Source organism: Erithacus rubecula (genome assembly GCF_903797595.1).
Source record: "Erithacus rubecula genome assembly, chromosome: 2".
Lineage (NCBI taxonomy): Eukaryota > Metazoa > Chordata > Aves > Passeriformes > Muscicapidae > Erithacus > Erithacus rubecula.
In genome coordinates this window covers 86,540,668-86,555,511 of record NC_136685.1, presented here as the reverse complement: position 1 = coordinate 86,555,511, position 14,844 = coordinate 86,540,668, and the positions used below count along the sequence as shown (strand labels likewise).

General features: G+C 37.9%; 1 protein-coding gene across 7 annotated transcripts in view; it reads left to right on the top strand.

The window, feature by feature from the left end:
* The window catches only part of EML4 (EMAP like 4), a 145,591-nt gene that overhangs the window by 121,861 nt on the left and 8,886 nt on the right, over positions 1-14,844 (top strand). For all 7 annotated transcript variants that reach the window (XM_079297523.1, XM_079297522.1, XM_079297518.1 and 4 more), the window contains 9 exons: positions 1,080-1,214; positions 1,437-1,572; positions 3,301-3,452; positions 4,550-4,675; positions 4,795-4,926; positions 5,534-5,601; positions 9,267-9,355; positions 10,556-10,653; positions 14,586-14,673. In XM_079297523.1, the coding sequence (XP_079153649.1) occupies positions 1,080-1,214; positions 1,437-1,572; positions 3,301-3,452; positions 4,550-4,675; positions 4,795-4,926; positions 5,534-5,601; positions 9,267-9,355; positions 10,556-10,653; positions 14,586-14,673 (1,024 nt within the window). The remainder of the gene's footprint in view (positions 1-1,079; positions 1,215-1,436; positions 1,573-3,300; positions 3,453-4,549; positions 4,676-4,794; positions 4,927-5,533; positions 5,602-9,266; positions 9,356-10,555; positions 10,654-14,585; positions 14,674-14,844) is intronic.

The following is a 14,844-nucleotide window of genomic DNA, read 5'->3' as shown; positions in this document are numbered from 1 at the left end:
TCCATTAAGGTTTTCAGTCCTCAAATTCCAAATGATTGTTTTGACATAGCATATTTTCTCATGTGAAAGCTGTGTGAGAAACATAATTCAATTAATATGGCCATCAAAAAAGAAAAAAAAAAAGGAATTTAAGATTTTATTTTTTTTTTAAAGTAAGCCAAAAGTAGTGAAGTAGGAAAAGTTGCTCTCAAAGATGTGATTTAGCAGCACTCTTATGTATAGATCACAGAATAGCTGGGGTTGAAAGGCACCTGTGGAGATCATCTGTCCAACCCCCAAGCCAAAGAAGGTTCACCTAGAAGAGAGAGACTCCATAACCTCTCTGGTCAGCCTGTTTTGAAATCCTGTAGAAATAAATGCATTGACTTTCCTGTTTTGTAGTCACTGCCTGCAGAGTTGTCTTCAAAGACAGTTTGAATATACATTAGAAGTTAAGTAAATGATCAGTCAGTTTGTTATGTTTATAAAATCTATTGGTAAAGGATGAAATACTTCTAGATGTTGGTAAAATTACATGCAGCCAGTAAAAATACAAAGATGGGACCCTATGTTTCTATAACCAAGTTTTGAGTTATGCAGGCTTCTCTTTTTCTCCTTTTCTTCTTTGTGAGGAAGGGCAAATGAAGAACCCAAAAGAATTTTTACAGAATTTCAGAAAGAGAATAATGGATATAATTCTACAATATTATCATTGTCTTTCTTACCTCTGTCACAGCTTTTTTATCCAGAATAGCAAACCAGTCTGTGTGAAAACTAAGCAGGGTTTTCAATCCAAAAAGTGTATTTTATACATTATTAATTCTCCTTGGCAGAGGCCTTAGCTATTCGAGAGAGCAGAAGCTTTTGTGATTTAGAAGGGAATGTCAAACCCAAACTTGTGTACAGAAGTTTAATAAAGGTCTCTTATGTATGTGAAAAATCACAGACAGCTGCATTAGCACAGAACACTTAGAAATACTTTCAAGCATACAATGAGCTATCTAGTTCTACATATCTCTGTTCTAAAACTTGGGGGTTTACATGTGTTTCTAGTAGTTAATGTCCTATCTGAATAAATGTTACTTCTGTTACTATTTCAGACTACAAATGAAGTTGTTCTTGCTGTAGAATTCCATCCCACTGATGCAAATACCATCATAACGTGTGGCAAATCTCATATATTTTTCTGGACCTGGAGCGGAAATTCATTATCAAGGAAGCAAGGGATATTTGGGGTAATAATATCTTGATACCAGGACAGTTTTAAATCAATGGAAATCACTTGTTCTGTACATTTGCTTCGTTGTTACCATGTACTGTCTGATCAGAGAGGTAAACATACAAAAAAAGGCTAAATTCTGTTCATGTGTATGCAGGGTGTAAGGGTGTGGATGCATTATTCTAATTATGTAACAAGTACAAGCAATTATCCCTTTCTCTTGCTTATTTTGTTTCAGAAATATGAGAAACCCAAATTTGTTCAGTGTTTGGCTTTCTTGGGAAATGGTGATGTGCTCACTGGAGACTCAGGTGGGATAATACTTATATGGAGCAAAACTACTGTAGAAGCTACTCCAGGAAAAGGAGCCAAAGGTAGGATGTGTTCAGAGTTAATCACAGATTCTACATAGTCTGTAGAAGACAGACATTAAGGGTGGCATTGAAAGGAATAGAGAAACAGCCTGGCTCAGAGCATACACTTGCTATCAATAACAGGTGGTACAAAGGCCTGGAAATTCCATGAATTTGCTGACTTAAGAGCAGTCTGGAATGTCTTTAACAAGACTGTTCATTAAATTAATGAAAACAACTTTAAATGTTTTGCATTTTTAAACAATGTGATTAATCAGCTTTCCTTTGATCTGGTGATTTGACAAAAGCTCTAGGATCAGTTTGGGGATTCTGCAGGCTGCCTTTGCCTCTCAAGGCTTATGTTGCACCATGCTTAGTCTCACAGGTGTACCATTAAGTGGTGGAGCTTACATTAATAGGACTTGAATGTGAAGTACAATTACAATGCTTAGTTGTAGCAGTTACATGAGTAACAGTTTCTGCTAAAGCAGACCCTCAAGTCTTGATATGATTTCAATTTATTTATTTTTTTTTTTAACTAACTCTTTAGAGCAAAGCTTTTGTAAAAAAGAAAGGAAAATTATTTGTTACCCAGCATATGCAGACCTGGCACAGCTGAGCCCTCATAAATTCAATGATAATTCATTTTACTTGGCAGCTATTTCAAACACTCTGGTTTAAATTGGTATGCCAAAAAAACATTCATAAAAAAAGTACATTTTTAGCAGTAAGTCTGACTTTGTAGGTAAATCTTTTTCTCATCTTTGGAGCTAACTGCAGTGGAAAAGTAATTCAACATATTATCTGATGTTTAATTTCTGATTTCTTGTGCAAAAATAACCTTTTTTCAGTATAACCCGAAGCATTATCAAATAGAATATTTATGTTGGCTTAACTAAAGGTGGAGTTTTTACTTGGCTTATCACATTAGATGGTCACAGGACTTGATCTCATACTCTTACAGTGTGAGAGCATACTGACTTGAGCCATAGCAGAGCCAGCAAAGTTAAGCTCATAGCTGGGTGGTGTTTTACTTTTTCTGTGATTGCTATTTGAAAATATGCAGCACCAAAATCTTGTTTTGTTTGGGTTATTAAAATTACCTTCCAACAGCAGTTCTTTTGATGTGAAGACCTGGTGAGGATGCAAAAGGCTTCTTTTGCTACCCTTGTTTGATTTTTTCTTCATTCTACCAAGGATTTCCCTTTGGGTAGACTGCTGTCTTTATAGATGCCAAATGCTGGTTGTACTATTTTTGTGTGGCAGCATCCAGCATTAGATATTAGGTTCATGCATCCTGGAAACTTCTCTATAAATAATTGGCCTTTTATTCCCAAAAGACTATAGACAGCAAGCCTTTTAGTTTCTTTTAATAAAGTGGCTTTACTTATTTTCTAATAATGACTTGCTAAATATTTTTTGACTCTAAAAGATAGTTTCTCTTGCATCTGGAAACACTGTATTCTTTTGGAAAGCAGAGAAATGAAAGCAGTTTACCAGTTCTTGGTTTTGCCTTCACATTTTGTAGAACAATCAATCTTTCTTTAGAAAGGCAGGCCTTTTGTTTTATTTTTTCATCCTGTAAGAAAACACTACCACCTTGTGTTTGCAATACTAAGAGTCTGACAGTCCAAATGTAATTATTATTATATACTTCCTTTATTCTTCTGCCTAAAGGCAAAGCTTCTCACAAGCCCTAGGTGAAAAAATGAGTATTTTTCTTTCTTATTTTCTTTTTTGTGGATATAGGGGTATATCAGATAAGCAAACAAATCAAAGCTCATGATGGCAGTGTGTTTACACTCTGTCAGATGAGGAATGGAATGCTGCTAACTGGAGGTGGGAAAGACCGAAAAATCATCCTGTGGGATCATGATTTGAATCCTGAAAGGGAAATTGAGGTAAGAAAAGGAAATTGCCTTGAACAAGGTATTGGCTAGCAAGACAGCCTTCCCCACCCTTAGCAGGGGAAGTTAGGATGAAGGAATATCTTCTTTTTAAGTGGATTACAATGTTTTATTATAAAAGTGTTTAAATTTTAAAAACTTGGGTTTTACTTTATCTTGAAATGATGTGGACTCGTTAAACATTAAAGTTCTTTAAACACTGGTTTGCTTCACTTGCCTATTGCCCATTTATAGCAGCATTTTTTTCTTAACACTTATGAATGTTCAATCTAGAATTTGTTACTCCTTGAATCTAATACTGACATTTAGAAAACATGGCAGAGAAGATAATCACTGACTATTGTATACAATTCTTATACTTAAGTAACACACCATATCAGTGACTCTGTTTTCCTTTGTTAATAATGTTATGTTAAAGCTGATTTTTATGTTACCAGAATCCTGACAGATGGATTTTTCTATGTTATGTAATGTTATGTTTATATGATGTTATGTTGTTATCACTTAATATTAGTGTATTTTCTCAAAATAATTTAGAAAACAAATAATTGCACACTGTAAAATAAAGCAGTGTATTAGAAATCAAGCCTGCAATAAACAAAGTCACAAAAATTCAGGATCATTGCCAACATAAGGCATATAAACATTAGACTAATCAGGAAACATTAAGAAAATCAGGAAGCATTTACTGTGTACTACAAGATTTTTCTTGGTTTTCTAAACCTGTTTTGGAAGGTAAATAGTAACTGTGAATTACTCCTTTCCTTATAAGTTGTAAAGCTGTGGAGTGCATTTGTTTAGTGGATTTGACACTGAAAAGCTATGTAATTTAATTTGTAATTTTTTTCTACTGATGTTATTGAAATGATATAACCGTGATTGTCTTGGAATAAGATCTTGTATGCCTGTACTGAACAGATAGATGAGAGAGGTTTCAGGTCAAGCCCTGATTGAGGTTATAATAATTGGATTGATCCTTTCTGCTGGGAGAATTCCAGTTCTGATACTGTCACTGTGCTCTATTTGTGCTCTCCAAAAGGAGGCACCTGTCAAGATGCCTGATGGGATTTGACAGATGTTTCTTTTCCCAGGTTCCTGACCAGTATGGAACAATCAGAGCAGTAGCAGAAGGAAAAGCTGATCAATTTTTAGTGGGTACTTCACGAAACTTTGTTTTGAGGGGAACGTTTAATGATGGTTTCGTGGTAGAGGTACAGGTGAGCATAACTTGATTTTTTAATCTATAACCCACAAATGTAAAGGTTTTCTCTGCTGGTGTGTTATATTAAGACTCTTCATTTTATTCATTATTAAATAACATGTGGTTTCTTTCTAGGGGCATACAGATGAACTCTGGGGACTGGCATCTCATCCTTTCAAAGACTTATTTTTAACCTGTGCCCAAGATAGGCAAGTTTGTATGTGGAACTCTGTGGACCACACACTGGAATGGACCAGGCTGCTAGATGTATGTCAACCCATTAATTTAAATAAAAAATCTAGAAAATTGGAAAAAGCATTCAATTTCTGAAACACTCCTGTCCCACCTGATTGCAAGCAAAAATCCTACAGTTATGCTTTTAAAAACAGCTATCTGCATGCTTTGATAAACTTAGCAAGGTTCATCAGACATTGTGTGTGATGTAATCTGGTTACCATTACTTGATGTCATTTTGACAAACGAACTTGAATAAATCTTAGTCCTTTATTCATATTACATTTATTTTTTTCCCTATTATTCAAGCAATCTGAAGATGTATCATACAGTTGTGAAGGTTTGGCTTTAGATATACTTTCCTTACTGTCACCCATTCTGTAGTTTGGCTAGTTCTCTGCTAATATCCAAGCAAAAGTTATTTTTTGCACAGAGATGTAGCAATGTTGCTCACAAGGTGATCTTGCAGTGCATGTCACTGAATCACTGAGAGAAGAGCTGTCTGAGGATTGGCATGCTGCTAAGTGGTTGGTTTTTCTGTGTGAGCTCAGCTGGGACTTTTGGGATAGCTGTGGTGCAAGGAGAGGTGTTGAGCCTCAGGATGAGGATGGGGCAGTGACGTGTCTGTTCTCCCCTGCAGGAGCCCGGGCACTGTGCAGATTTCCATCCCAGCGGAGCCGTGGTGGCCATAGGGACCCACTCGGGCAGGTAAACACCTTCCAGCTGAGCAAAGCAAACACTAATGCAGTGCACCTTATACTTGAGTTCATTTGCTTTTTATGCTTTTTGCTTGAGGTTATGGAGCCTAAAAAGCATGGCAGAAGGGGGCAGAGCATCTTATATGAGTTAGATGAAGACAGAATTGTCTGATTGTTGTTAGGCTGGTTTGGTTTTTCAACAACTCTTGAAATGAAAGCCCAGATCTTGGGCTTTTGTTTTATTTTGGGTTTTTTAAGCTATTTTTTTGCAGGAGTTTCCATGAGCACTCCTTATTGTCTGTTCCAAGTATCTTACATTTCACTGTTACGTGCACATTACATTTCTTTTTAAGACAGGTACAGTACAGATCTTTGTCCTTCCCAAATCAAACACACTTGCAGCCTTTCAAACCGAGGTGAAGAGGCAAGTGAGCAGACTGGTATTTTGATTTTTGTGTAAGACTTAGTTCAGCATGTCATTGAAGTGATACTGAACTGTTCCTATTCTTCCTGAAGTCATCATGCTTTTGAAAGCTGTCAAAGCACAAACTGAATCTTTTTAACTATGGCTTCATACAGTGGGGAAAAAAAGTTACATTATTTTGTAGTCCAACTCGGACTTGGTATCATCTCCCAGGGAAGGGAGTGCCAAAGTAGTAATTAAAAGAAAAAACAGGATATTCATAGCATTAGAAAGGTGAGAGGAGCACATATTAAATCTACCAGCATTTTTGTTCTGTTTTTCAGTTATACTTCATGGTTGATAACTTGATGATAAAATAATGTCTAGAGCATGTAAGAAAATTGGGAAATTTTTTTTGCATGTTTGACAACTAGAAATTTTTTTATACTTAACCTCATGCCTAAAAACTATTTGTAGTTTGTTTTTTAGAAACTGCTGAACATATGAAACACCCTTAAAATTTCCTGGAAAAATGAAATGCTAAATATTTTTAGGGAATTTTCTCCAAGATGAAGAGGCAGTGTGCACTAAATTCATTAGGTATTATATCAGGCTACAAAACCAAGTTTACCTTCCAGTAAAAACCTTGCTGAGCTCTTGTGTATTTGATTACCACATTGAATCTTTCCATCTTACAATTATAAACATTAAATTGCACAAATGTTTCTATCTTTATTAAACAGAGCAGAATATACGGGCCTAAGAGTACTTGAAATAGGGAAAAGGGAAGGAAGGTCAGGCTATGTTTCTTCAGAGTTTTTAGATGTTTTTGAGTTTATGTTAAAGCACAGTCAAGGCATATTGCATGGCCAAAGCATTCAGTCTGTTGCTTGCTTTTGATTGCCCTTTTTTTCCCTCTCCTGGAGCACTTACTGTTATGTTTTAAGTTTGGCACATTCAGTTTAAATTCTTAGTTTTAATTTACTTGAGGCAACAAGTTTATATGACGTTTAAGAAGTTTGATGATGGCCTTGGAGTTTTTTGGTTTTTGGGTTTTTTCCCTTTAAAAAGAGTTTTTGAGCTATTATATTTTCCCTATTATATTTTAGTGTGTTCTGAAACTGTAAGGTTCAGTGATGGGTTTGAGATATACAAATGAAACTGAGTTGAAATGAGACCTGGTAAGTGTATAAGTGGATAAGAAATAAATGGACTTGAGTCAAGATAAACAAAACAGTTTTAAAATTACTGCCTACCCAGCAGCATCATGCAGTGCTTTGTGTGCCAGAAAATCTGGTCCAAAGGAGTTATTTCCCAAGGAATGGGGGCTGCATGATATATCTCGATTAAGATAGGAAAAGCATACATAAAAACCATAACAAATCTTTTAATAATTTGATTCACAGCCTAAAAATCTCAAAGCAAATATTAAATTAGTCCAATCTGTTTAGAACTCAGTGAACCCAAACCTTGTGTGTGTCTGTTACCATTCTAGTGCAGCTCAGCTTTCAGCATTTCCCCTTTTGGACTGTCTGCAAAGGGCCTACTGCAGGTTTTGTTACCATTTCCTTAAATACCTGCTGTGGACCTGATCATCAGGTGTTTGGGAGTACTAATTCTCTTTGTGTATCCTGCTGCATGCTGAAAAGGCACAGCTGTAAAAACTAAAAAAAGTTTTTTTCAAGGCACGTTTCAGATCCTTTTACCATGTTTTCAGTGGTACTATTTGTAGGGAAGTAGAGCTTTCTATGACTAATTGTGTAGAACATCTTGAGTACTAAACATATGAGTATTCAAAAACGTTGTGGAAAAAAAGACAAGGTTCTAACAGAAGTGCTAACATTGGTAAGGAAAGTGAAGGCTAAAGGGCAAGGTTAGTGTAAGGCAGAGCCACAAGAAGACAGAGCTGCACATTACCTGTTTTTCACTGGTTCTCTCTGTCTTGCACACAGGTTAATCAGCAGTCCATGCCATGTGGGATTGGGAGTTTTCTATGTATATTTTGTTTAATTTCTTTCATGTGGTTCTCTAACCACAAGCTGGTTTTAAGCCATTGGGACCAGGCTGCTTTCCAGATGCCTAACTGTTGGACACTGATGAGCACAGATGAGCATGAGCTGGAGTGTCATCCTCATCTATAGAAAGCAGTGTGTAATGTTGTTCCTGGAGCTCATTTTACAGCTTTGCTGTGGAATAAATGGTCTCAGGTTTAGCAGTGTTCCACTGAATTCATCATGAGACAGAGGATGGGATTCCCTTGCTCGTTTCCAGTGTTTGAACCTGCCATTAAGATAGAAACCTGCCTGTGGTGTATATACATGGCTGTGAGAGGTTTGCAGCAAAGAAATTAAATTCTGAGTACGGCTTCAATGTGTTCAGCCATACTGACACCTTCTGTTTTCATTATCTGTGGATATGAATACGTGTTTTTATTAATTTGTCATTGTCTCTGTGTTGCTAATGTTCAATGTATTTAGGAGTTGGGAGGGCATCAGACCCATTGCAAAACGCTCAGGTCCTGTTGATCTTGCACATCTTGCTGTCAGGGGCCATTTTGGTCTGTATGGCATTGAGTTTTTGTAAGCATCTCACATGTGCCTCATAAATAATAAATTTCAGTTATAAAAGTTATTGTTAAAGAATAAAAAAAATGCAATTAATTACCTTAGTTATAAATCATCCAAGCAAGAAATATGAAATAATATGGTAGTTTATGACCCATCAAATTGTAGTGCATGGTTGGTTATTCCTTCTTACTTTAATAAAATTATTCATAAAAATGAAAAGGATTGAAATAAAAATACCAAACTAGAATATAATTTGTGTTTACAAAGAGTATGGAAATGTTTTCCACCTAGATCTATTACTTGTATTCTTTTTTTAACTTTGCTTTATAAAAATTGGAAGATCAGTTTTTATATCAAAACTTATCTTCAAAATAGGGAAGTAGGATGAAATTCAGCTTAAGGCTTAATGATGATAAGATGCAGTCATGTTTGGTGGCATGTTTATTGTCCAGTAGACAATTGGTTATTATTGCAGTGTTCAGGGAAGGGAAATAAATTGAATGGTATTTAGAATCTCTCATATATAGTTCACTGAAACTTGTATTGCTTTGTGAACCAGAAAAGTGTTCTATTAACAACAGATGTTCTCTATGCTGCCCTTGAGGGGCTAGCATAAGATGATGGAGACAGGCAGTGGTTATGTCTGTTTTGCTTGGGTTTTTTGTTCAGTGGAAGTGATACTTACTGGAATTCTCCTCTCTCTAGGTGGTTTGTTTTGGATGCAGAAACGAGGGATCTGGTTTCAATACACACTGATGGCAACGAACAGCTTTCAGTGATGCGCTACTCAGTAGGTAGGCAGACTTGTACAGTCAGAATAATTCTGATAACCCAGATGGATGTTCTGCTAAATGGTGCTAAACTCCTCCCCAGGCACTAAAAAAAGCAAAGCTTTGGAAAAATTGTTTCAAATGCTTAAAGTGTAACTGAGGATTTGCTTATGGATTTGTTTGTGTGTATTAAATTCTGGAATTTTGTAACTGCAAATGTCACAATCACCTTTCTCAGCCTTTTCTTTGCCTTGAACTCTGCTGTTACAATAAATGCTAGCTTTGCTCCTCCAAAAAAGTTCTCAAATAGTAAACAGGTTAACAGAAAAGTCTGTGAAAAGCTTAATATTTCATTATTACTTTAATATCTTTCTTTGTTCATTTTCAAGTTCTTTAATGCAAACCCATAAAACTAAGTTCATGTCTGTCTGGAAGTCAGAGCTATTTGTGAAGTGTTTGCTGTAGGATTACATGGAGTTCAAACCAGTGTTGAGTCTCCTCTTCAGATGTGACATGACAAATACTCAGAGGCTGACTCCTCTCTGTTAAAAGAGGATGGAAGAACATGCTTGCAAATCTTTTTCTTGTTTTCTTTTGGCTCACATGCCATGTCAGTGAGCAAAATGTTCCTCTGCTGCTGCCACAAGTGCCAAGCACAGCAATTTATTATAAATTACTGATGTTCATTGATGCTTAGAGGTGTTCAATTGTGATTTGTGGCAGCTCTTGTCCACATACCTTTATTTAAAAGGAGACAAAGTAGAATAGAAAAATGCTTATAATGTTTAAAAATTCCACATCTTTGTATGTTTAGTGTTGATTTATTCACAGTCCACGAAGTTAAGCTATCCATAGACTAAATACTCTTCTGCATTTTATGATGCATAAAACTCAAGTCTGCCTGCTGTCAACAGCTTTCAGAAGTCTGGTGCAGTCTCAGGGTTTATATCCTGTCCATTGAACACTTATTCTAAAAAAAAAAAAAAAGCTGTGAAGAAGTGAAAAAAGTGAAAGAACTTGTCAAAAAAGAAAAAATAAAATAATTTAAAAACCCACAAAGTAAAGAGATATGACTGAAAAGCAGCATAATGTAAATTGTTATGAATCCTTCAGTACAGTTCATAGAGTAGTTTAACTGAGACTATTGTCTTAGCAATAAACCTGAAATAATTAAAATTCACAGAACAAGCATTCTATTTATTTATATTGAATATTGTGTTGTAGATGGCACCTTACTTGCAGTTGGATCCCACGACAACTTTATTTACCTCTACGTAGTAACAGAAAATGGAAGAAAGTATAGCAGATATGGAAAATGCACTGTAAGTTTTGGAGCATGTGTAATCATTACATGATTATTACATCTTGTACATAAATTTAAGTGTTAAGCTATGAAACTCTCTCAGGATTAATGTTTTTCCCTTTTGGTTTTTTGTTTTGTAGGTTTTTTTCAGTATTTGATTGGTTTTAAACTTAAGTCTCTGATAGCTACTGCATCTGTTAGTGTGCAGAGATCACTTATGCATGAGATAGGACTAACTTATCAGACTATTGCCTTCTTTCTCTGAATGGGAAATTAGCAGTAAGATGGAGAAATGCCTTGTACCTATATGCTGAAATTTGTTCAAGGGAAATACTGCATTTGTTTGGGGGTGTTTTTCTCCTATTGGTAAAGTTCTTCTTGAACCAAAATGATATTAGTGTGGTGAAATTCCATTGGAATGTGTAGTCTTGGAGGCTGCAGATATACATTGTTTTCAGTTGTAATTGTTGCTACAGAATTTCAACTTGAGGGATGTGGCCCAGGGCAAATAGATATAAATGTAGCATGGGTAGTGGAGTTTGTTATTATTGTTACATTTCATGAGGTTGTCCCAGTGCTAAAAAGACAGGCTATTTTTCCATGAATGTTTATTGTCTAACATCCTGGTCTTAAGTTCAGCTATCTTTTAAGGTCAGTGAAAATATTTGCATTGAGAACTTGATGAGATTTGCAGATGATGTCATAGCAATAGGTTCACCATTGAAATGTGACACAGGCTAGAGCACTGGGGTCAGAGCAGCCTGTGTGCAGCTGTTGGGGGCACAGGACTGCCAGGGCAGGCAGCAGCTCTGTGTCTGCCCCATCCCTGCCTGAGCTCACACGGTGGGGAAAGGACAGAGCCCACAGGGAGCTCAGAGCAGGGCCACAGAGAGGCTGGTGGGGATGGCAGTGGATGCACCTCAGTACAGCATCTCACCTCAACACTTTTTCAACAATAGAATATAAAATCATTCAGAGATGGCTAATCCTAACATATATTTAGTTTGCTATGTATTTCAAGGTCTCTGTAAGCTCTTTGAAGACGTATGAGATCATTTATTTCTATGTATAATGTATGCGGAGAGAGCATATTGCAATTTAAACCAACATCTGGATGTCCCTTTAGCCTGCTGGCTTGGCAGGAAAGGGCTCTATAAACACTGGTGTGGGAGAACTGAGCATTGTGCAGAAGTGCCAAGGCTTCAAAGCAGATTTCTGTTATCCTTTTACTTCAGTGTGAGTGCCAGCCTGTAGAACACAAAACCAGCAGCACGGTTTGTGTCGGGCTGAGCTCCCTGCCCTCCCTGCCGGTGCAGAAGGCAGCGATGTGGAGCTGCCTGGAGCTCTCTGCGAGGCTGCAGATCCAATTTCACTTGCCCTGCCCCTCCCCTGTGCTCCCTGCCAGCAGCCTGGCAGGTCCCTACCAGCTTGATGCTAAGCAGGGAGACACCCAGGCATGCTTGGGACCCGGAGCACTCTCCTGGCACTGCATCCTTCTGGCATGCTGTCATTCAGTAGCCTCACGAGTGACCTCCAAATAGTATGACTCAGCCCTGCTGGTAGTCAACTTCTGGTTGTTTCTTCCAGCTTGAATGCATTATTTGAATTCTTTCAGAAGGGTTTTATCTACTGAACCAGCATTAGCTGGTGCATAAGGGCTGTATGCCTGTTGTTAGGTTTAAATCCCCTTTCAATCACAGCCAGGCATTCTGCTGCTGCTGGAGAGGCAAGTCTGTGACCTGTGGGCCTGTTTCCACAGCAAGGGATAGTGCTGACTGTGATCACAACTTCAGATGAGCCAAAGCAACCATTTTGATGAGTGCAGCTGTTTTTTGAGGGCTCCAGCTCTGCGGTCAGCAGTGTGAAGGTGTGGGCTGGGTCTGAACTTCCAGCATGTCAGCAGTTCCCAGGTGGCTGCTGCTGTCTCTCTTTGCCTCACATCAGAGATGCCTTAGCCAAAGAGGAGAAAGTACTGGGCATTTATTCAGAGGGCTGTGGGATGAAAGCCACACAGGCAGCCACTCTGAAGTATTTGGTGCGCAGGACTTTACCTGAAGTGATTAGTGTGCCTGTCCTAGAGGCTGTGGGCATTTTGAACCTTGCACCACTGAAGTCTGAAACAGATAAACACTACTGAAGGAGGAAGGAGTTTCCATTTAGTCAGATGGTTTTCTTAGCTGGTAGCAGTATGAATCATTCATTGTATATAAAGGTACAGAAAAGGAGAGAATAAAATGTTGGTGGGCAGCTACCAAAGAAAGATTTTAATAGAAAGTGGATCCTCCTATTGCAAATATGATAACAATGCTGAATTCCAGTTCATCACTTGCCTGAAGGGATTTTGCAGCTGAAGCCCCCTGGCCAATTGCTTTGTTTCCTCACCCCACCGCCCCCAGGAATTTTAACAGCTGCCAAATGTCTGGCAGGATTTAGTAAATGGCTGACCAATTCTTTTCCATGTTGGAGTTCAACTGCAAATTGGAAGACTTGGAAAATAAGGGGGGAAGAAAAAAATCCTAGCCAATTTAATACAGGTTTGCATGTCAGTATCATATATCTCACCCATGACTGCAAAGCAGTTATGTCAATACACAGTTCCTCTGCTTGAGGCAGAGATGACTGCATAAGCAAACAAATCAGAAAGGCCAGCTCTTCTCCAAAATGTTTTTGCAGTCTCTCACAGAGGACCTGGGAATGGGGAGATGGGACACAGTTGTATTTCTACACGTAATTCTGGAAGCAATCAGGATCTCTTAGAGCTCTCTGTGGAACAAGCTGGCGTGGTGGGTGGCACAGCAGCCAGTGCAGACCCACAGGCTCTCTTGTTTGCTGCAGGCTGTGCCAAGAGAGCCTGTGGGGGGCTTAGGGAACCTTTTTCTTAATGCCCTCTGAAGGAGGGACATGGATTGACATCTGTCGGTCGAGAATGTGACAGTTTGTTGCCTGGCAGAATGACTAGGAAGGGGAGAAAATAGGTAGTCTTACAAGGGGAAAAGGAGCAGTATGAAGAAATGGAAGAATGGAAAAGGAGTGACATAGATGTCACTTTCATTAATTTGCTTGCCATGATTCCTACTTTATATAAACGTGTGGCTTCTCTGAAGCCTTTTATAGCTTTATTTTTACTGTTATTATTACTCTTACTTCCCTCAAAAGAAGTTTGTGCGCAGAAAAAAATACTCTGTCCAGCTGCATTTTTCTTTTTCCTCAAAACCAAAGCCAGGTGTTTAACCCTCAGTGTGCTCTTGATAGTGATAACTAAACAACTAGACCAAAGGGTTTTGATTCTTAATAAATATGACCCAGTGCCTGTAGGATGGACACCTTTCAAAGCTGCTGCTAACATGGTGCAGTGCAAAAAGCATCCAGAGACTTGCAACAAGCTTAGAAGCATATTGTTTTAAAACCAGTCCATGATCTTGTACTTCTGCATGGTGGTTGTTAACCAAGGTATCCTAAGTTTTTAGGATGAGCAAGGGTTATTTACATGAGTGTGCATTTAATGGAAGTTATTTTAAATGGATAGAGAAATAAAGAATTCCTATATGTCACTTTTTTGTTAGGATCTAAAAGTGATCCTCTGTAAATTACTTGCTTTTCACAACTAGTAGCAATGTGTATGTTCTAATTCCAGTATAACTTGGAGTTCATCCATATTTTAGCATCATGCCTTCTAGCAGTAAATCATTCTGGAGTCCAAGAGGGCCAGGCTTTACAAGGGAGAGTGGCAGAGGCACGATGCCCAGCCTGCATTTGTTTAGCTGTTAGCAAGTGTGGCAATGGCACTAAGGAGCCTTTAAAGGAGCATCAGTGAATTGTGCAGACCTGGGGCAGGTGGGAAGGTGATTTTTTTTGTTTTTGCTGTTAGCTCTCCCATCTATGGGTGCAACTTCTGCTTCACTTTTAAATGAAATCAAGTGTTTCACACTGGTGTTATGCATTCTTCTTCAGGGACATTCCAGCTATATTACACACCTTGACTGGTCCCCGGACAACAAGTATATAATGTCAAACTCAGGAGACTATGAAATACTATACTGTAAGTATGAAATTAAATACACTGGAAACAGAAATGTGCATTAGTTGTCAGAGTATTTAGAAAAATGTGCTTGATCAGGACTGTACAAAATGCTAAGTGACAAAGGGACTGATTTGAACTTGTGTAACCTGATATCTTGATGTTATTCAGAGCCATGTATTACCTAATGGC